The 21,571-nt window shown below is 48.1% G+C and overlaps 1 protein-coding gene across 1 annotated transcript; it reads left to right on the forward strand.

Annotated features, from left to right (window-relative positions):
* The first annotated feature begins 7,108 nt into the window (after positions 1-7,108).
* On the forward strand, positions 7,109-13,085 carry LOC123044389 (A-kinase anchor protein 17A). The gene is made up of 5 exons (XM_044467120.1): positions 7,109-7,752; positions 7,832-7,976; positions 9,349-9,508; positions 11,934-12,107; positions 12,822-13,085. The coding sequence occupies exons 1-5, from the start codon at positions 7,227-7,229 to the stop codon at positions 12,825-12,827; spliced, it is 1,011 nt and encodes a 336-aa protein (XP_044323055.1). The 5' UTR covers positions 7,109-7,226; the 3' UTR covers positions 12,828-13,085.
* The last annotated feature ends 8,486 nt before the right edge of the window (positions 13,086-21,571 follow it).

Below are 21,571 nucleotides of genomic sequence, written 5' to 3' on the forward strand. Positions count from 1 at the left end.
CTCAGGGGTCTCCCTTGACGTACGAACGGTCCCGTAAAGGAAATGTAAGCAGCGTCTGGGTTAATCCGGAATCCTCGTACCTTTCTTCGCCATCTTTTGCCTGGGAGGGTCGCGAGAAGACCAGGTCCGAAGGACCTGGTAGGGTGGCATGCGCCAGGCGTGACCTGGGCGCAGCCCCATGCCCAGCCCCCTTGCGTGGCTCTCCCGGGGAAAAGGTGGCGTAGTGGGGTCGAACAATGAGCCCCAGGGGCTCTCCTGAGGTTAGTGCAGCCTCTAGGGTGCCCCTAGTTGTTTATCATCAGCGCGGAGCATGACGCTTCCACTCTTGCATGGGCATAGCCGCTCCCCGACTGTGTCGTCCGCCAGCACGGAGCATGGGGCTTCCACTGGTGCGTGGGTGGGAGCTCCCTCTGAGGGGAGACTCCGGGGCGTGTACATCCCGTCCTGGCACGTGGCTTGCACGGCAGGACAAGAGGAGGTGTATATGGGCACCCGCAAGCTAGCGAGGGACTCACAGGGACCTACCTCAAGGCGGGTTGCACCCGTGTTGGTTGGGATGCTCGTGGAAATCCTGCGAGATGGTCAGGTCATCTGCGCCGAGTGAATCTCCGGAGGATATTGCATGAGAAGGCCAAACAACAGTGACTCCAGGAGGCGACGTGAACGGGACCTGCCCGCCAGACAGAGCTCAGCCACTGGATTTGTCTACGCTGCAGGGACGGACCCGAGCACAGCCGCTGTGCCCAGTCTTCTCATGCATCGATCCTAAAGAAAGACAACCGGCGCGCGGCTCCCGCGGTGGCGAGGCACCGTGCCACACACCCTAACTTATCCGCTCACGATTAGCTTATGTGAGAACAAGGCACCAAGGGCCATGGGAGGTGACATACACGGGGCTGGCCCGCGAGATAGAGCTTGGCCACTTGGATTTAACGACGCTGCAGGGACGGACCCGAGCACAGACGTTGTGGCGCCAGTCCTTAATCATGAGGTGGTCGTTGGCGGGTTCGTAAGGGCGCATGACGTTCATGGCGGCGAAGCACCGGACATGCAGGTAATAATATAAAGCAACTCATGAAAGGGTGAAGCCAGTTCTGATAGATATGCAAAATGATACATGCTGAAGGGTGGACCCATACAGCTTGAGGATAATGCAACCCGAGGGGCGTCCTCAACTGAACAAACTAAAAAGTCACCTGGCACCATTGGGGTAGGAGTGTTGAAGTAGCTGGAGATGCGCGCCATAGAAGTTGCTCCTCATGAGCCAGCAGGCTCCTGACCCTCGGGGGGCTCTGGAGGCTCTAGCTTCTCCTTCGTCAGGATTGCCTGGTGTGTGGCGTCGTGAGACGCCAAGACGCCTTGCATGCAGCGCTGGAGAGAGACAGCCTCGCCCGGCAGGCCGAACGGCATGCAGACGTAGCTGTGAGGGTGGCCTCCACATCAGCCAACACATGACGGCCAGAAGAGCTCCTAGGAAGCAGCCTTGTTGAGGCCCGAGATGTTGACACAGACGCGCAGCTCGTCACTCATGTCCTGGGTGGCAGCTGCACTGAGCGACGCGGGTTGGCGCTCACCGTGCATGGCCCGCACCTACTGAAGATCCACGATTGCTCTGGTGATGAACTCCTGCGCACTTGGTGCTTCGCGCCTTGTGCCTTGCTCCCAGAAGCGCGCATTGAAGCACGCCTCCACATGGTGCCCGAATGCCTCCCTCATGACACTGGCCAGGTCAGAGGCCCTAAAGAGGAGAGCCCCCGAGGCCAACCTAAGGGGGGCGTCGGGCTCGCCTTCCTATGCGAGAGAGAAAGGCACCCCAGCAAAGGGCACGGGGCTTGAAGCGCGGCCATCGGGTGCCCCAGCCTCCTGAGGGCCCCTGGGGAGGAGCTGCTTCTTCTTGGGGACGGCCTCAGGAGAATGGGTGGTGCCCTCGCCATCTGAGTTCTCGCCGCAGCGGCCTGGTAGGCGCGCTTGAGGGAGCACACCGCGTCCTTCTCTTCGAAGGCGACCGTGATGATGCCGCAGCTTCCTGGCATCTTGAGGACGTTATAGCCGTGGTGATTCGCTACCATGAACTTGGCGAGGGCTGGTTACCCGAGGATGGCGTTGTACGACAGGCGAATATGAGCGACGTCGAAGTCCATGAGCTCGGTGCAGTAGTTGTCGCGCTTGCCGAAGGTGACGGGGAGACGGATCTGCCCGACGGGGTGGGTAGAGCCGTCGGTCACTCCTGAGAATGGCTTGGTGGGCTGAAGCTAGTCATACGACATCTGGAGCCTGTCAAAAGTGTCAATGGAGAGGACATTGAGCCCAGCGCCACCATCGATGAGTGTCTTGGTGATGAGAACGTTGCTGATGATTGGTGAACAGAGCATCGGGAGCGCGCCTGAAGTGGTCACACACTTGAGCTGGTCCGAGGAGTCAAAGGTGATGGAGTACTTGGACCACCTGAGTGGACACGACGCCTCGAGCTTGGGGAGGGCCGCGTTCACCTCATGAGCGAACTACTTGAAGATGCAATGGGAGGCGGGGGCCTGAGCGCCTCCCAGGATGCAGGCGATTGCACAAGGCTCTTGGAAGCCCCCAACCAAGGTTGTGAGGATTGTGATTCTGTTATACGATTCTACGACTTTACAATCCAAACTAACCCCTATGATTCTACGATTTTAGTTCTTAGAATCCATGTTTCTATGATCCTGATAGTGAAGATTCTACGATTTGCGATCCTACAATCAAAGCTCCGATCTGATTCAAAATCACGATTTTGACAACCTTGCCCTAGCCCCATCGTCCTGGCGGTGGTCGTCGTTCCTTCTTGGCGGCGGGGCAACGGAGGGAGGCCAGCATTGCCCTAAGGGCGATCCTCACGAGGCTAGTCCCGCCATGGACCGTCACGAGGCTGGTCCTGCCAGCGGTCTTCATGAGGCTGGTCGCGCCAACCCTGACGGGGCCACGATTGTCCCAGCGGCCTCTGTCGCAGCCTCCTCCGCGATCGTAGCCACGATCATTGCGCTCGGGGCGGCGGACAAGGCGCCCGTCCTGAATGACCCTGAGCTCTTCGCAGTCGGTGTTGTGGCTGTACAGGTTGTGGAAGGCGGAGAACGGGCGGTTGCCTTTGGAAGACACAGGATGATCACAACCGTGCTTCATCTCGGGCTCGGCTGCGAGCACCGCCGGGCCCTTGCGCTTCACGTCCTTCGCCTTGGCCTTCTTGTCTTCTGGGTCAGCCTCTGGGAGCTCGAGGAGCGAGAGGCGGCCTTCTTCTGCCCTTGCGCACTTGGTCGCCATATTGAACATCTCTAGAGCTGAGCATAGGTCCTCGTGTATGGCGAGCTCTTCCTTCATCTTGACGTCCTGGACGCCATCAGTGAACGTTGAGATGATGGCCTCGTCCGACACCTTGGGGATCTTGAGATGAACGTTGGTGAAGCACTGGATGTATTTGTGCAAGATCTCCCCTGGTTGCTGCTTGATGCGATGCAGGTCGCCAGCAGCAGGAGCACGGTCGCGGGTGCCTTGGGAGTTGGCGATGAAACGCTCCCGTAGCTCATCCCAGGAGGAGATTGACCCTACCGGGAGGTTCAGGAGCCACGAGCGCGTACCATCCTTGAGATCCATGGGGAACCAGTTTGCCATGACCTTCTCGCCACCACTCGCCACCTCGATGCTCAGCTCGTAGAGCTAAAGGAACTCTGCCGGGTCGGGGCTGCCGTCGTAGCACGGAGGCAGATCCAGCTTGAACTTGCCGGGCCAGACGACACAATGAAGCTCCGGGATGAATGCTCGGCACCCCGCCATGGCCATGGGGGCCCGCCGCGGAGGGGGAGCTTGGTCTTGGCACCCACGTGCAACCGGCTTGGGCTGCACGCGGTCTTGACGCGGGGGCGCCGGGGGAGCTGGGAGCGCACGCGCCTCTCCCTGGGGCCGCTGCACAAACCGGCAGCTTTCTTCATCGCGCGCGGGCGCCCTGCGCGGCGGGTCGCGCTGAAGGGCCTCACGCCTTGACTCGGGGACGACATCTTGCCGGAGAGGAGGAAGATGCACGCCGTGAGCCACGTCGCCCTCCTGGGGCGGCGGGGGAGGCAGCGAACAAGACAGCGCAGGAGCTTCTCCAGCAACACTGACGAGCTCGGCAATGCGGTCCAGCCAGTCCTCGTAGAGGTCGTCGGCCGGACGGTAGCATAGAAGCTCACGCGCCATGAGCAGCGCCGACTGCGCGGTCGCTGGCCCGCGACGAGCATGGAAGACGAAGCAGTGGCCGGGGTCAGTGACGAAGTGGCGGTGCGGCCGTCGCGTCGCACGGAGGGCGGCAATGACGAGTCCTGCTGCTCGTGGTCTACTGGGCCGGCGGCGGCGTTGGCCACAGGAAATGGAGAGCGGCATGAAGCACCGTTGCCTGCGAGCACTGTCTAAGCTACACGCGCGGCGAGGGCTGCCCGGTGCTCAGCACGAAGTCGACGAGTGTCCACCATGGGAACAGCGGAGCGATGGTGAGACAACCGACGAAAGAGAGGCTTTGACACGCCCCCTACCTGGCGTGCCAAATGTCGGATTCCGGGCTCTGCAGACCCAAGAAAGGTTCGAACTCTGAGGAGTGTGCGAAGAACTCAACCTCTCCAGCCGATCGACTCGCTGCTCTCACGACCTAGCTCGATGAACGGGATGAAAATGGACACGGCAGTTTACCCGGGTTTGGGCCACCTTGCGGCGTAAAACCCTACTCCTGCTTTGTGGTGGATTAGCCTCGCGGGGGCTGAGGATGAACTAGTAGCTTCGGGGAGCTATCTCTCTGGGACTCGACCCTTTGCTATGGTGGTGGCTAGGCTATACTTATAGTGGCCTCGGTCCTCTTCCCCAAAACTTAGGCGGGAAGGGATCCCACAGTATCCAATTTGAAAGGGGACAACTAGTACATCTTACCCTGACAAAAGGTGGACTTTGCTTGCAAAGCTTCTGATCGTGACGTCGTGGTGGGCTCGACGATGACATCCATCCTGTCGCTTTGGTGGTCTTGGTCTTGTTGCACGCAAACGGTAACCTTTGGTTGATTCCTTAGGACTCTGCACCTGCGCTTGCCTCCCTAGCACCAAAGAGGAAACCTGCCGCTCTGCGCCCGCTGGCGCACGCCTGGCCTAGGTCGTCATGGCTGGAGTCACCTCAGCCTCATGAGGTGAGTGCTTGCATAGAAATCTCCGCTCCTCAGGAGGCCACCTGGGGAGGCTGCTCCTTTAAGAGGTCTTGATGTCGTCCACCTCATGAGGCTTGGCCCCTCGCGAGGGTCTTGACTTGTCGATGCTGAAGATGGGTCGTACCAGGCCATCGATGGAGCCACGCCGTGGGCTGCAGGCAGGCAAGTCTGTGTACCCTGGTTCCTAGAACGCCGACACGCATACTTCGCTATATCCGTGGCACGCCGACCTATGGTCTTCAGCAGCGTACCTCCGCCTCCACCGAGCTACTTGCATACACATATGCGGACTAGACCGTCTACCTCGACACACAACAATTGACGTCCGACTATTGTGTATTCTTTGGCGACTCGCTCATCTCATGGTCCTTTAAGTGACAGCCCATCGTGTCCCGCTCGAACGACGGAGCCGAACACCGTGTGATGGCCAACATTATAGCTGAGACATGTTGGCTACGTCACCTTCTTGTCGAGCTTTGGGTCCCCGTTCCCAAGGCTACGGTGGTTTTTCGTGACAATGTTTAGTCCACCTATCTCGCTGCCAATCCGGCGCATCATAGACGCACCAAGCACATTGAGCTGGATGTTCACTTCGTGCTCGAGAAGGTTCAGTTGGGTGAGCTTCGTGACTTCATGTACCCACCACTCAATAGTTTGTCGGCATCATGACCAAAGGATTGCCAAGCGCTGCATTCCAGGAGTTCCCTTCTAGTCTTTGCCTCACCGATGCTTAGACTGCGGGAGCAGGGGGTGTTCAACATGGCATATCTGTGCATATCTCCCGATTGATCTCTCTCTTATCTCTAGTCATGTATATCTTACTTCTAGATATTTGATAGGGTTAGTTGGCTTGTCACACAAGACATCTCCTGTATATATTGCAAAAGACTCTTGGAATACAATTGAGTTGCATCCAATACCTTCTCTACACAGACGACCCAGAACTTTACTTGTCTTGTCACAAACGAGGCACAACACACCTATCTCGGACGTCGTGGTTGGAGAGACCTTGCAGATGCCTACGGGGTGGAAGTTGGGGAGAGAGCTACATTCTACCTCGAGTGTGATCGTGAGGAGATCATGATCTACTACAAGCTTACTGGCAGCTCTGGTTCACTTACTCCAGACTACTACTCCGGCAGCCAAGGAGTCTATTTAGTAGGCATGCACGACACCTACTCGTATTATGCTAGCATCTGATCTAGTTGAACTTTTGTTGAACATGTGTTACAAATGCCTGCTATGTTAATTAGTACTTTGTGGAACTTAAATGTTGTCATTTGCCTCCACTTAGTATTGTCAAACTTGATTTTATTGTTGTTATTAAGTGAATTATGTTGTCAAAATTAGTTGGGAAAGCATTGTTGTATAACTTTCTACGTGAAAATCATATTGATGGCGTGACGCCAACATAACATGTCCCTGGTGATGAATATTACTGATGCAGTGATACATGTTGTACACCATCAATAATAATGCCGGGTTTCAAAGACACCACTAATTTTTAAATTTTTATCAATGACGTCTGGTGGCATTGGCACTTTTTTCACTACTAGTGTGCCAGGGAGCAGTTTTGCGTCCGGCTAAGAGCATCTCCAATAGCATGTGTATATTTGAATGTCTATATATTCATATAGACAATGGTCAAAAAAGATTCTCTCGTATACACATCCAGTTTTGCATCAGAACATCTATATACAGGGACCATGACAGGTGGGCCGTTGCTGGAGAGAGGAAGAAATCATGACTACAGCTGAGTTTAGACAACGCCTTCACATTGTCTAGGCGTGGACATTGTCGAGGTCGATTTAGAGGATGTGTATATTTGGACGACCATATAGACAAGCTGTTGAACGCCTGTTTTAGGCTCACGTCGTGGAAAACGAGTATAGACATCCATATAGACAAGCTATTGGAGATGCTCTAATCGTCTTGCAGTGGCCCCTCGTGTGAGTTCTGAAGTGTCGTCTCCAGTCTCTCCGCCAGTCAAAGAAAAAGAAAAATCAGTCCGTCGGACGCCATCCCTAGCCACCGCACCGCCATGTCCGCCGCCGCCGCGCTCCGTCCAACCGAGCCGTTCCCTCTGCCGAGCGGCCTATCCCTCGCGCGGCGCCTGAAGCTGCTCCTCTCCTTCTCCCGCGTCGACCTCTCGGTGAGCCCCGTCGACGAGTGGCAGCTCAAGTCCGCGCTCCTCGCCTTCCTCCGCAACCCGCCGCTCTCGCTCTCCCTCCTCCAAGACTCCGACCTGTCCGTCAGCCGCCTCCCGGACCTGCAGAAGCGCCGTCGGGACGATCCCGTCGCCTCCGGCATCCTGTACGTCCGCGATCTCTCCTTCCTCCGCCCAAGCAACCGCACAGGAGACGACGAAGCCGAGAAGATGACCCCAGAGCAGGAGGAGAAGAAGTACTCACAGTGGCGGAGCTCCCTGGTCGAGAAGCTAGATGGCATCGAGCTCAACCTTAAGGGGGTTATGTACCGGATGAGTGTCGAGATCCCCGCCTCAGATGACTTCACGGAGATGAAGAAGTCATGGGAGGATTTTTACGCCTCCGAGCTCTTTAGTACTAGTATGGGCTGGTTCTTGTATTGGCTATTCTTGGTTTGATTTGCTACTAGGTGAACTTGATCGATGCTTGCTCGTTTCAGGGAATCCGGTGAGGAAGATAGCAAAAAGACCAGACACAATTCTTGTGAGAGGTGTGCCATCGAGGTGGTTTGCAGAGACGAGGATATCGTCGAAGGCATCCACATTGGTCACCCACACTATCTTCTCAGCTCTTGGTAAAATAAGGTGCAGTCTGGTGTTCGTGACGCATGTTTGGTTCATTATCTACCATCAATTTTTGTGCCTATGGCCTACAACCCTACAAGCCAAAGGATTAATGCCACAAAACTGGAAACTGCTAAGGCTTAAAGACACCTACACTAACTTTATACTCATGCTACCTTATATCTTTAATAGAAACATTGGACTACTATTTGTTCATCTCAGTGGCTTCTGATTTGTTTGTAAGTACATAATTATTCTCATGCGCCTTGTTTTGTCCCCAAACTGGACACATAGTTATTGAACTGTGAATAGAGAGAATTGTTAACATTGGAAGACTCCTTAATACAGTATATGTTTTCTAATATGACACCATTCATGTATAACCTCCATAATTTTCTCATCTTGCTTTCTATCTGATTATTATAGATTATGGTTCGAGTCTCCAAGACCAAGATAACTTGTGCGCATAAAACCAGTAACAACTAGTACTAAGAATTCATTGCAAAAAGCTTCTTTTTGGCAATAATAAGCAATTTTGGGAATCAAAATGTGAAACAATATATCTTTGGAACCATTCTTCATTTGTACAGTTGTGCGCGTGAAATCCATACCACACAAAGGGCACAGGCTGCAATATCCAAACATGATCAGATAACCAGACATTATTTAGTATTGTAATAAATTCATTGCACTCACTCTGACTAGTCAGGCTGTGACTGTTATATTTTTGTTTAGTTTTACCTCCTGACACACATGTTACAACTTAGAAAAAATCTAATAAAAAAAAATCCCTTATGTTGTTTTTGGAGTGGCAACTGGCCATGCAAGAATATTACATGGGCTGATTTCATATTTCTCCCTAAACTACATGCGAGTAGGGCGGAAGCCCATGGGTCCGGGTCCCTGGCTTACCGTGTGAAGGAAATCTGAACAATCCTGGCCGTTGGGTATCTTGTGTGTTTGCTGTAGATAAGTGGCAGATGTCACGGTATGAAAAAAAATCAATGATTGACATTGTTTCTTCATTATTCGTGTGGGAAAAAAAAATCCAGACCAAATTAAGATATGATGCACTATATAGCATTCCAGATATTGCTTTGAAACTTCATTGTTAAATTCTGGCTTCATTAAGTTCATCATGGCTAATTGGATTTGCCTTAGGCCATGATCTGAGTTTTTAATTGATGTCCTGTAATTTGCTTCATTAGAATTGCGATAAACATATTCTCCATTTAATATTTTATATTTGATCCATATCGCTTCAGAAATTTCTTACTAGCTCATAAGGCAGCGTGAATATTTGTGCCCTCTAGATGTTTGGTTGACTGTTGTTACCTCTCCCTAAACTTATGGTACACAATCATTTTCTTTGACATCTCCCTCCAATTGACAGGACCTTAAATATTTCTAATGATGATGAATTGGAAGAAAAAAAAGATGAGACTAATAAGGGTCTTATATCTGGACTCAATTGTAAGGTGTGGGTGCAATTTGAGAGTTATGATGATTTCCACAATGCAATGAAGGCATTATGTGGACGGTCATTAGAGAAGGTAAAGTTTGCATATTCTATTACTTGTTTCACCCTTCACGCCTATTAGTAGAAGCAGACATAACACAACAACATGACAAGATCTACTTCACTCTATTTATAAGAAATCCATATTTATCACCGCGCAGCTGATATTTTAGAACTGCCTATTGGAAATGGTAATATATGGACGTAGAGAATACATCTTTCCTATTCATGTGTGTTATCTTCACCTCTAAGGGTGGCAGTTTTTATCTACTTGTGTGACTTTTTTACCTATTTGTGGTTTGTCTAGTTACTGTCTCATCTAGTGAATCCTATGGTGAACTTATATGGTCCAATAACGTCTAAGTTTGTGCGAGAATACAAAACCAGTTGAGCCGCGTATATGCGAGTTGTGTGCGGATAAAGCCACTGCTTGGCAAAACTTATAGGATTTTTACTCATGAAATGTGTGGACCCTAATGGAGTGAGCCACAAGGAATAACATTGTGAACTCTACATATTTTACTAATCATTGTCAGAAGCACTTGAAATGGTATTACTTATATGCTAAGTCACGCCAAATCCTTGTGTTGGTATGGCAGAGTACCTTTTCTCTTTTAGTGGACTTCTGTTATATAGTGACATGGCCCAGTTGATATCTGTCATACTGGGAACTATGGTGTAAAGAAGGGATAACAATAATCAGGAGTACTCCCAACACACTTGAATTACGCACATAAGCAAATATCTTGCATTCTACAGCCCAAAAACCTGTCTTCGACCAGTGCATTAAACTCCAGGAAACAGATGTGGTCTGTACAGAAGGCCTTTCCAATACATAATGGCTTGAAACATCCTGCATTTAGAGCTGAAAACATGTCATGTTCTAGTGCATTAACATCCACAAGAAACTGAAATGTGTTAAAATTGACCTTGAACCCACTGCTCAATGTACTTGACCCCATAGGTGGCCCTGTCCTTATGTACATTGGCGATCAATAGCAATTCTAGCCATACCTCCATAGATGCAGTCATGCAGCCTGTTTTAGTTCTTGTTAGGCCCTGCCATCATTGGCAGCTGTTGCGGCCCTTTTTCCTTTGCTGTTACACCTTCTTGAAGAGGCAAGAGACGTCAAGGTTGCGGGGGAGCATCATGTGGCTGTCCTGAAGTATTTGTAAGATCATGGAAGATGCCCCAACAATGTTACAAATATCACACCCTCCTTTGACGATACAGTTTTGAGTGACAACGTGATGGGCCAGTCGAAGGGTGCTACCAGTGTTGGAAGCTCAGCGTCCATGTCAAGATCCTAGAAACCATCACCAAACTGTGCCACAAGCCCACAACAGCATGTATGGACTGCCCTAACATATGCAATCTTACATGTCCTCTAGGACTGCTGCTCGTCATACCATTGCCACGACTTTGATGCCTCTTGCTTCTCGTAAAAGATGTACCCCCTCCTTCCCAAATTCTTAGGCGTCTAAGCTTTTCCAAAAAATCCCGAGATGTAAGGCGTATTAGCTGTTAGCCTGCACTATTTTCTCTCTCTTGTGCTTAGTTACTTGGGAACGATCGTTAATTGTGGATAGGTCAAACATTGCAGTTATAGAACTGGCACGTGGTGCGCTATATGGACCTGACCCGCTATTGTTTTCATGGGTCAGTCAACCACGTTTGTTAGGATATCGTGGAGGAATCGTTAATAACCGTGTGTGCCAGTAACAATCAGCCATGCGCTAATATTCGTGCCAAAAACTTATTCGCCTTAGATAATGGGAAGGAGGGAGTACCATACAAGGGAAAATGAATTTTCAAGGCGGCGGTGAGCCCCGCTTGAGAACTGTAACAGGTGCTCTACTAGCTCCCTGTAGAGATATTAGGGAAATTGCCACTGCTCACTGCTGTGATTGCACACAAGGGTCACGTTTGATGCGGTGTCTAGTACTCTAGTGCACTAATGCATGACATGTTTTGAGCTCTGATGGAAGATATTCCCTCTAATATGTACCAGAAATGTTAGTAGATCTCACCTACAATGTGAGACGACTTGCACTTGATATTCGCTCATGTTTTCATTGTTTCTTTTATATTACATTAGTTGCCTGGCATGACATGATGTCCAATATTCTAATGGATTATGCCATTGTTCCGTGCTTTTTCATTGAATAAGAGAAGGAAATACCATTATAAATACTTTTGACATGATGATCATCAACTAAATAAGTAAAAGAAATGTAGAGTTTAGAGAGTATATTCCTTTGAACTCACTCCATCAATATTTTCTCAAGGGTCCACGCATTTTGAGAGAAATTTTCAGTGTTGCTAACGGATGGCTAGTACTGATGACATCTATCTTTGTACCCTAATCACTACACAATACAAATTAACGTCTAATGGGTGTTTGCGTTCTGTGTTAGACGGCATAATGGAAGCTGACTCATTTATTTTGTTTTTAAAGGAAGGATCACGGTTGAAAGTGAACTATGATGTGACTTGGGACAGGGAAGGTTTCTTCCGTAATGCACAATACGAGCCTGCACATAACAAACTAGAAGAAAGTGATGCACCGGTACATGGAAGGAAGAAACATTACACCTCGCGAATCGAGTCAGATCATAGGAAGAGATTCAGGGTAAGTTACCATGTCAAGTTTTATGGCTAAAGCTTTCAACTCTGATTTTGGTATGTCTCTGACTTCATGCTCCAGTACAACTGAAGCATTCCTGCATGGTTCCTGCCAAATATATTACCAGAATGTGGCTCGTATTCAAATTGGAAACGTGTGTAACATGAGGAACATTATTAGGCAGTGCTTCAATTCACATGCATACATGTTTCAATATTGATGAGGCAGTACAAACATTATTATTTAAATACTGCTACCTCTGTTCACTAATGTATAAGACATTCTGGCAGTTCAAACTGCCAAAATGTCTTACATTAGTGAACAGAGGTAGTATCAGGCAAATACCTGTTTAGAAGTTTAAAATGTAGATAGTTTGCCTCCACTTGCCCTGTATTAAAGAAACATGTGGAATTAATCATGTCTTCGAGTAAAATTGCCACCCCTGGTCCTAATTAGTCTTTTCAGGATAATGGAAGTTGTTGCTTTTGCTATTTCGGGTACATTTATAAACTGTCCATAATTTATTTGTTTCTTTTGAAATTTCTTTAGGAAAAAATCTGTTTTCTTTCTTGGCTAGTCTGATAGTAATGGGAATTTTCCGGCACTTGTCTTGTAATTTTATTAATCCATTCCTCTGTTCTGTACAATGTATTCCTTTTTCTGGCTTACTATGCTTACCATTTCTATTTTCTAACATCTATTCTTCCCAATGTGATTCAGGATTGATGGCGGAAAGGACATGATAGATTGCGAAATTACATGCCATAAGGAGAAGCAGAATTGGTTGTACTGTGCAGTCTGTCCCCTATTCGTTTTTTTTTGTCCCCTTTTACTTCTCATTAGTCTAACAGTAAAATCATTCCGGTCGAGTCGCTAATTTGCAGTTATTACTGCTATTGTGGTGGTACCTAGTTGATACCGAAGGATCGAGCTTAACTAAAATTAGTGTTTGCTTCAGTAAGAGTTTCGCCTTTAGCACCTCTACATCTGCTCATTTGATCAATCGCAAAACCCACTGCAGTTACGCTCCATTCTAGATGTGTCGAGTCCCAACTGTTTAATTATCTTAATGAAATTCATTTCTCAATCTTCTCCTTGGTTGTCAAAGCAAACATTGAACAATGAGTTTCTAGCAGACTGGTTAGGTGGCAAGAGAGTTTCCCCTCTCCCCCATGGCGGCACGGGCGGCGCCACACCCCAGCGCAACCTCCTCCCCTAGCTTCTCCTTCCCCTCTTGTTGCCGCCTATGGCATCCCTCGGGCAAAGCTCCTCTCGATCTGGTAGCAGCGGGATGTGGCGCTCAGTGAGGCGCCCCCAACAAGTAGGGGGCTCGGGTGATGGTTGTCGGCGTCGCGCTTCTTCGGCGCATGCGTTGTTTAGCTTTGAGGTGGTGGGAGACGGCGGTGGCGGGCCTGGGTTGTTGAGCTTAGTGCATCGAGTTATGGTTTTGTTTGATTGAGTTTTAGCATTTGCTACTCTTCCATACACACGAGAGTCGATAAGACCTCCCGTACTATGCGCGGGGGTGAGATTTAGTGTCAGGTGCTTCAGTTCTATTCAAGGCCTCAATGGTGAGGATTGCAACTCCAAGGTGCTCGTCCTTAGAGGCACGTGCACAAAGACTTCCCGGCTGTCATCGAGCTCCGGTAGGGGAGTGGCGACATTGGCGCGTCGGCGGCTCGTTCTGACGGCGCTAGTAGTCGTTCACTGGTCTTAGAATCTTGATGTAATTTTTATTATGTTTGAGATGCTTTGAACTTTCGGTGAATTTTGGTAATATATTTGGATTATTTTTGCAAAAAAAAAGCACTTCATCTTATACCCGCATTTCATATTGCATATCTCATATTCTTGTTTATTGTTCGATTGCATACATGAATTGATCTCTGTGATCAGGTTGACTATGTTTCCAACACCATCAATAACCATATGAGAGTTGGTTTAGGGATTGCTAAGGTGCACCACCGAGTAATCGATGTAGTCGTGTCGTTAAAGCCTTCTTCAACAAAATCAAAAACTATCAACCTTGCCCGTCATAATTAGCAAGGAAATAGGAAGTGTAGCTTTTGTACTCATGATGAGACAACCAAAAACATCTTTTCGGGTGTAAGCTTGTGAGTTCTAGATGGTTAATCATCCAAATAGCTTTCAATTTATATTCGACCACAAATGTTATCAACATTTTTTATTATGTACTCCAAAATGGCAAAAGATCTTACATCCGAAAATTATAAAACTAAAACGCACAATACAAAGTAGAAAGAGCTCAGGAAAACCTCAGACAGCCGAAATAGACTAGAAGGGCGGGCAGTGGGCGCAACAATGCGCCGTTTATGTTCTTGGGGTTATACATGTTTTATTTTTACATGGTCATTTCTTTAAGTTGTGAAAATTATTTATGTGCTAGTTGGTTTGGCGTGTGGGGGAAACAATGGAGTGTGTTCTTTTAATCCAAGATGCTATATCTACAGACAAACTTTACAAAATTATGGTTACATATGGATATGTCAATTTATGGTTGGAGATTAGGAGAAGATTGGCCCAGTGGTGAAAATCAGGGAAGTGATTGATGGGAGCAAATTGTCCGTGAGTGCATCATTTTCTTTTTCTATTGTGGTATTTGGGTGGGTCTTATTGACTGTGTGATTGGAGGGTGTGTTTTACTGAATACAAATACATGAGAAAGTTACCTATGTTGCTGGCCGCGTGTATCATGTTGGTGTTAAATGTGTCATCCGCGATATTTTCCTTTTGTCAACTAAGGCCGGCACCACCGGACTTACCAAGGGACCCATTCATCGAGAGATCTCAACACGAAGCCCAGGTCAACGACCCAATCAATCGTGTAACCAGTCTAAATTGGAGATCTCAGTTGAATAAGGGGGTTTAATGAAGTTAGAGATTTCATTGCCACAACCAAGGATTGACCGAGTCAAAATCAAGGCATAAAGATTGTATACCTCAATCAAATGGGTGACTTCCAAAATTAGGGAGCATGGTGTATTAAAATAATTGAATGAGAGAGCTCCTCGTGAAATTGTTGACCTGGTCAATATTGGATGAGCCAATTCTAAATTCGAGACCTCAATTGATTGTGAGACCTTAAAAACTAAGGAGCTTAGTGTTATAGTACTAGGAAAGCCTGACCGTCAAGAATAAATAGGAACCTAAATTCACCTCCATGAGGAGTTGAACTTGGGTGTTGGGTTTGTATATTCATTTCCCCAACCAGTTAAACTAGGTTCTTATAATGTAAATAAGATGTAACTATAAAGTAAAAATTGTATTAGCAAAGCATATAATTTTTCATTTGTACACACAAACATCTTTTGAGATACTAATAAGTTTGTATAAGTTATATACGCGTTGAATCTATTTTATGCACTACGGTTCAACTGAGTGTACATGTCTCAAAGAGAGAGAAAAGGCAAAAAGTACACGCACCAAACATGACCGGGAAATATTGGTACACCATGTCTCCGTCGATCCCCTTCTGCTGTCTCCTGAGCAAAGACAAATTTCACCACCTCCAGATTGTCACATTGATCGAAATACTCGCAGCCAGCAGGTGGTGTCGCTGCCGACTCACTTAACAGATTTGCTACTTCACATTTAGATGTGAGTACCTCACATCTAACTCCATCACTCTTCAATAAAAACTTTTTAAAATTCGTGCTACAGTATGTTGTTTTGTTTTGTTTCCTTGTGGGCTTCCGATCTTGTGTCTTGGGCTGTTTCTTTTTTGTCTAGAACCTGTCGTTGACAAAAGAGAACAACTGATTCTCAAAAAAAGAAAGAAAGAAAGAAAGAGAACAACTTAGTCAAAATCCTCATTTATCCACAGCGACTTCCATCTCTCTCATTGTTTTTCACAAGTTCGAAGAGAATTGTTAGTTTGTTTTTAGACTTATATACATGCTCTACAAACTAACATACGAATATATAAATGTATACTTGTATTATTTTGTCCATTTGAATTTTTTAACATCTTTCCAAATTTGTCAACATTTTTTAGACCGTGAATCTTTTTAAAATTGGCAATTTTATACATTTGTAAATATTTTTTTTTCTAATTCTTAAATTTATTTTGTTTACGTGTGTACTAATTTTCTCCCGGTTGCTACTCCGTCCTCGACATCCAAGCATCGTTCGACCCATTTTTGTTTTAGTTGCAAGTCCGTCCTCGATACGCTACTCATCCCGTTCATTTTTTTTCTAGTTGCAAGTCCGTCCGTGACATGCAACCGGGTGATCTTTGACCTAGTTGCAAGTTCATTCTTGACTCGTAACTAGGGCTCGATCCATTTTTATCTGAGTTGCAAGTCCAGCCTTGACGCACAACTAGAATCCGACTTTTTTTTGTCCCAGTTGCATGTCCACCCTCAACCTGTAACTCGTCTGTGATCCTTTTTTGCCCGGCTTGCAAGCATATCATCAACTCGCAACTGGAGTCTGATATTTTTTTTGTCTCGGTTGCATGTCCACCTACATCTTGCAACTAGCCAGTGACCTTCTTTTGCCCCACTTGCAAGGATACCATCGACTCGCAACCGGAGTTTGACTTTTTTTTGTCGCGGTTGCATGTCCACCCCCAACTCGCAACTGGCCATTGACCCCTTTTTGCCCAACTTGCAAGCATACCATCGACTCACAACCAGAGTCTGATTTTTTTGTCCCGATTGCATGTCCACCCGCAACTCGCAACGGGCCAGGGACCCTCTTTTGCCCCACTTGCAAGCATACCATCGACTTGCAATTGGAGTCTGACTTTTTTTGTCCCGGTTGCATGTCCACCCTCAACTCGCAACTGGCCATTGACCCTCTTTTGCCCCACTTGCAAGCATACAATCGACTCGCAACTGGAGTCTGACTTTTTTTTGTCCCGGTTGCATGTCCATCCTCCACTCGCAACTGGCCATTGACCCTCTTCTGCCCCACTTGCAAGCATACCATCGACTTGTAACTGGAGCCCAACTTTTTGTCCTGGTTGCATGTCCACCCTCAACTCGCAACTAGCATGTGATCCTTTTTCGCCCCACTTGCAAGCATACCATCGACTCGCAACTGGTGTCTGATTTTTTTGTCCCAGTTGCATGTCCACCTTCAAATCGTGTGGCATCTTAGACATGCGTTCACATGTCCTGTGTGGCATAATCAGGAGGCAACACACATGGGTTATATGTGGGTGTCGGTGTCAAAACCGAGGGATCTCGGGTAGGGGGTCCCGGACTGTGCGTCTAAGGCTAATGGTAACAGGAGGCGGGGGACACAATGTTTGCCCAGGTTTGGGCCCTCTCTATGGAGGTAATACCCTACTTCCTGCTTGATTGATCTTGATGAATATGAGTATTACAAGAGTTGATCTACCATGTGAGATCGTAATGGCTAAACCCTAGAAGCCTAGCCTATGAGATTATGATTGATGTTCTATGGACTAAACCCTCCGGTTTATATAGACACAGGAGGGGGCTAGGGTTACACAAAGTCGGTTACAGAGAAAGGAATCTACATATACGAATCGCCAAGCTTGCCTTCCACGCAAAGGAGAGTCCGGTCATGGGACGAAGTCTTCTATCTTGTATATTCATAGTCTAACAGTCCGGCCCACGTATATAGTCCGGCTATCCGAGGACCCCTTAATCCAGGACTCCCTCAGTAGCCCCCGAAACAGGCTTCAATGACGATGAGTCCGACACGCAGATTGTCTTAGGCATTGCAAGGCGGGTTCCTTCTCCGAATACTTCAAAGTACCTGACTTAAATAGCAGTATCCGGCTATCCATTTAATGTCGCGCTCATCGGCTTCTGCACCTTCATGATTCCAACTTCCACGTGTCGAGCGAATACGAGAGGTCGGGGCATTTTTGCATTTACCACCCTGACCATGTGAGAAAATTGTCTATTTAAAGAGACAGGGATCTTCAGATCTAATCCACACCATTTCCCCCAAATGAGGAATCCTCGGAGCTTGCCTGCAGAAACCACCCCAACATGGCTAGCGCTCCCAGCTCTTCCTCCCGCCCTCATGGCCCCAAACAGGGTGATTGGGAAAAGTGTTCCGTATCCCACGACCAACTGGTGAAGCTGCAGACCCAGGAATTTCTTTCCCCCCGGCAGATCTAGTCCCCGTTCGAGCCGTATTGGCTTCCTTCGACGGCGGGGAGCAGGCGGAGAAGTTCCCCAACCCATCCAGGGGGAACAAGTATGCTTTGTTCCCTACTTGTTGAGAGGCGTCGGATTTCCAATCCATCCGTTCCTCCGAGGGCTTCTGGAGTACTATGGCCTCCAACTGCACAACTTCACACCTGCCTCCATCCTACATATTTGGGTTACGTTGCTCTTTGCGAGCTATTTCTGGGTTGCGAGGCTCATTTTGAGTTATGTAAGAAGTTGTTTTGCCTCGTCCCTCGCAATCAAGAGGGATCAATATTCCAAGTGGGCAGAGCCGAGATATGGCGCATCGCCGGGACCGGATACCTATCCGGCACGCCGAAGAAGGCATCCGAATAATGGCCTTCTGAATGGTTCTATGTTGAGGACGTCTCCCTTCCCGACCCAATCCGAAGGGGCCTTTCTGAATTTTCGAGCGCTCCATTGAAGAAGCGCCTCAACTTGTGTCCTCAGAGCCTCAGGGAGGAAGATAGCACGGAAGTCCACCAATTGATGAGCAAGATAAAAACGCTTGCTCAATTCGGATTGTCAATAGTCAAGGTTATGGCGATATCCATAATGCGAGGGGTTCAGCCACTCCAATACCGAGGGCACCCTATGTGGCACTTCAATGGAGAAGACAATGCCACCCGCTACGGTCGGAAGGGTCCGGACACTGCCGCTGCTTTGGCAAAAATACTGTCTGGATTATACAAAGGGGAGAAGGAGGAGTTCATCCGCATCAAGCCCAGAGATGGATTTTCCATGTACAACCCTCCCAGCTGGGTGAGTTTCCATCCCACTACTCTACTCCATTCATTCCCTGAGTCCTTTTTCATAAATATTAATCCGTCCATTTGTAACAGGAATGGCGAAAAATTACCAGGGAGATCCACAACCCCGCACCACAGCCCGAGGACCACAACTGGTCCCTTGATCCCGGATTCAAAGAGGATCCGAATATATTCGTGGAGCTCAGGGAAGGGGTGTTTTACCAGGCGAGTTGTGATGGCACCGAAGTGGCCATCTTTGCTGACTATCCCGGCCTTCTCCCTGCGTCACATGTAAGTAATCAGGAGATTTGTCCTTTGAGAGAATTTCCTCTTTCCGCCTTACCCACCGCACTATATTATGCTCTAAAGGGGAGGCGATCGGCGTGCCATGCTGCACCTGAGGCTACGTGCAAGAAGGCGGCGCCTACGACGGGCAAGCCTTCAAAGAGGAAGGCAAATAGAGATATGGCCGAGCCTTCATTGAAGAGGTATGGGTTTAAATATGCTCCATGGTTGTCATCTTAAAGTATGACACTATCCGTTGTGTCTTATCAGGAAAAACATTCGCCGGACTGTGTCCGGGGATCCTGCCGGTCATGCCTCTACTAGCCGGATTCTGGACCCTGTCTCGAGGACTGAGGCTAACGCGGAAGTGATACCGGATTGTCCTTCTGCGGAGGATTCAGATAAAGTATCTGTCACGAACTCCGAAGTGGAAAGCGGCATGAATCATCGGTGCCGGCGGGCCATTCTTCGCGACCCTGGTTTTTTAGAAGAGGCCTTCAACGCCTTCAACTCGGGTGATGCATACGTCCAAGCTACTCGGGATGGGCTTACCAGAGCCACAGACCAGTATTTGAAAGATATGCGGGTAAGTACACATTTGTGAAAAAAATGATAATCATATACCAGTAGCCCCCGAGACTTGAAACAGTTGGTACAACTGATTTAAGGATCGTTATATGACCAGGTGCTCACAGAGAAGAACAACCTGTTGTCTCAAGAGCTGAAAAAGTGTCAGGCCCAGCTGACTGCTGCTACCGCCGAACTGGAGAAATACAAGAAGGCGGCGTCTGGTAATGTTCCCCTCTATCGAGAAAACATAATCATATACCAGAAGTATTAATACATGTGTAAATCTTATGGCAGAGTCATTAGATCATTTGGAAGAGGCACCTGAAGTCGCACCAGTGGGAGGTCCAGGAGCTCAAAGGCAATTGGCCGTGGGCGAACGTATACTGACACATGTCAGGGTGGAGAAGAACAAACTCCAAGAGGCCAACACTGAGCTGGGCGTGGAACTAAAAGACGTGCGTGCCCAGCCGGCTGACTCCGCGAAGGAGAATAGGAGGCTGCGAGGCGGCATATTTAGTATGTGTTCGGACTTACCTTTACATAGCTCGGCAAGGAAATAAACTGACAATAATTATGTCTGTAGGTATTTTGACGGGCCGTCCCGAAGCGGAGGTGTCCGGATCATCGAGCGATCTGCTACAAGAGCTGTCACAAATGCACGAGCAAGCTCAGCAGGCGATGCAAAGTATTGCCAAGGCCTTATGGCCATCCGACTCCCCTCCAAGAAGTATGGAGGGGCTTGTACAACTATTCAAGGGAGCGCGGCGGCGCTTCCGATTATGGAAGATATCGGCCTGCCGGGAAGGTGCACAAGAGGCTTGGGCAATGGTGAAAACTCCGTATACCAAGCTCGACCCGAATCACATGGCCCGGGTCGGACCCGTAGGGTCAAATGGAGAAGAAATTCCTGTTAGTTTGGTATATGACCAGGTATGAGTAGCCGCCAAGTATTCCCAACAGGATTGCAGGCTAGATAGCCTGTTGGATGGCATAGAGGAAGAAGTGTTTGAGTCTAAGTGACTATGTACTTCATTTGACAAATTATGTCTCTAGATGAATTGTAAAACGATTGTCATGGCAGACCTTTTCGCTTCAACCTCTGGACTCGAAGGTGCGGATTGCTTCCGAATACCCACTCGGTAATGTAGACCGGGGTATGCGTGGAAACCAGGCGTAGGGGTCATAGTTGCTTGAACAGACAAGTATCCGGCTAGTTATGTTATATTACATTTCGATTGTAAGAAACTTCTTCCAGAGAGAATATTTCCGTTAAGGGTTCCTTTCCCTGGGTAAGCATGCATTAATGTGCATGTCCGAACTGTGTTTGAAAAAACCACATCATACATAACATCCGGGGGTTCATAATGTGACAAGTAAAAGACATCTTTAGTCCGCCGACCGAATATTCCCTTAAGAAAGCTAGCTTTCGGCTTCACCCAGTCTAAGGTACACATCCGGATGACCCGACAGTAACAATCGCAGAGGTGCTCCCTTTATGACCTAGCCGAACTAACGGGAACGTAGGGCATAAGCATAGGAGCCATGCAACCCAGCTTGGCCAAAATTTAAGTCATATCGATACATATAATGGCGAAGAAAAGGTACATACGTGGAAAAGACACATATGTGGTGAGCTTGATGACCGGAAAATAATAATAATAAGCTTCTGTACAAGAAGCCCCTAGGTATAATT

Source organism: Triticum aestivum, chromosome 2B (assembly GCF_018294505.1).
Source record: "Triticum aestivum cultivar Chinese Spring chromosome 2B, IWGSC CS RefSeq v2.1, whole genome shotgun sequence".
NCBI lineage: Eukaryota > Viridiplantae > Streptophyta > Magnoliopsida > Poales > Poaceae > Triticum > Triticum aestivum.

Excerpts from the sequence above, each read along its gene's own strand:
- LOC123044389 (XM_044467120.1), top strand. The coding sequence starts at position 7,227 with ATGTCCGCCGCCGCCGCGCTCCGTCCAACCGAGCCGTTCCCTCTGCCG. Across the intron at positions 7,753-7,831 it reads CTCCGAGCTCTTTAGTACTA|GGAATCCGGTGAGGAAGATA; the intron begins GTATGGGCTGGT and ends TGCTCGTTTCAG. Across the intron at positions 9,509-11,933 it reads GTGGACGGTCATTAGAGAAG|GAAGGATCACGGTTGAAAGT; the intron begins GTAAAGTTTGCA and ends TTGTTTTTAAAG.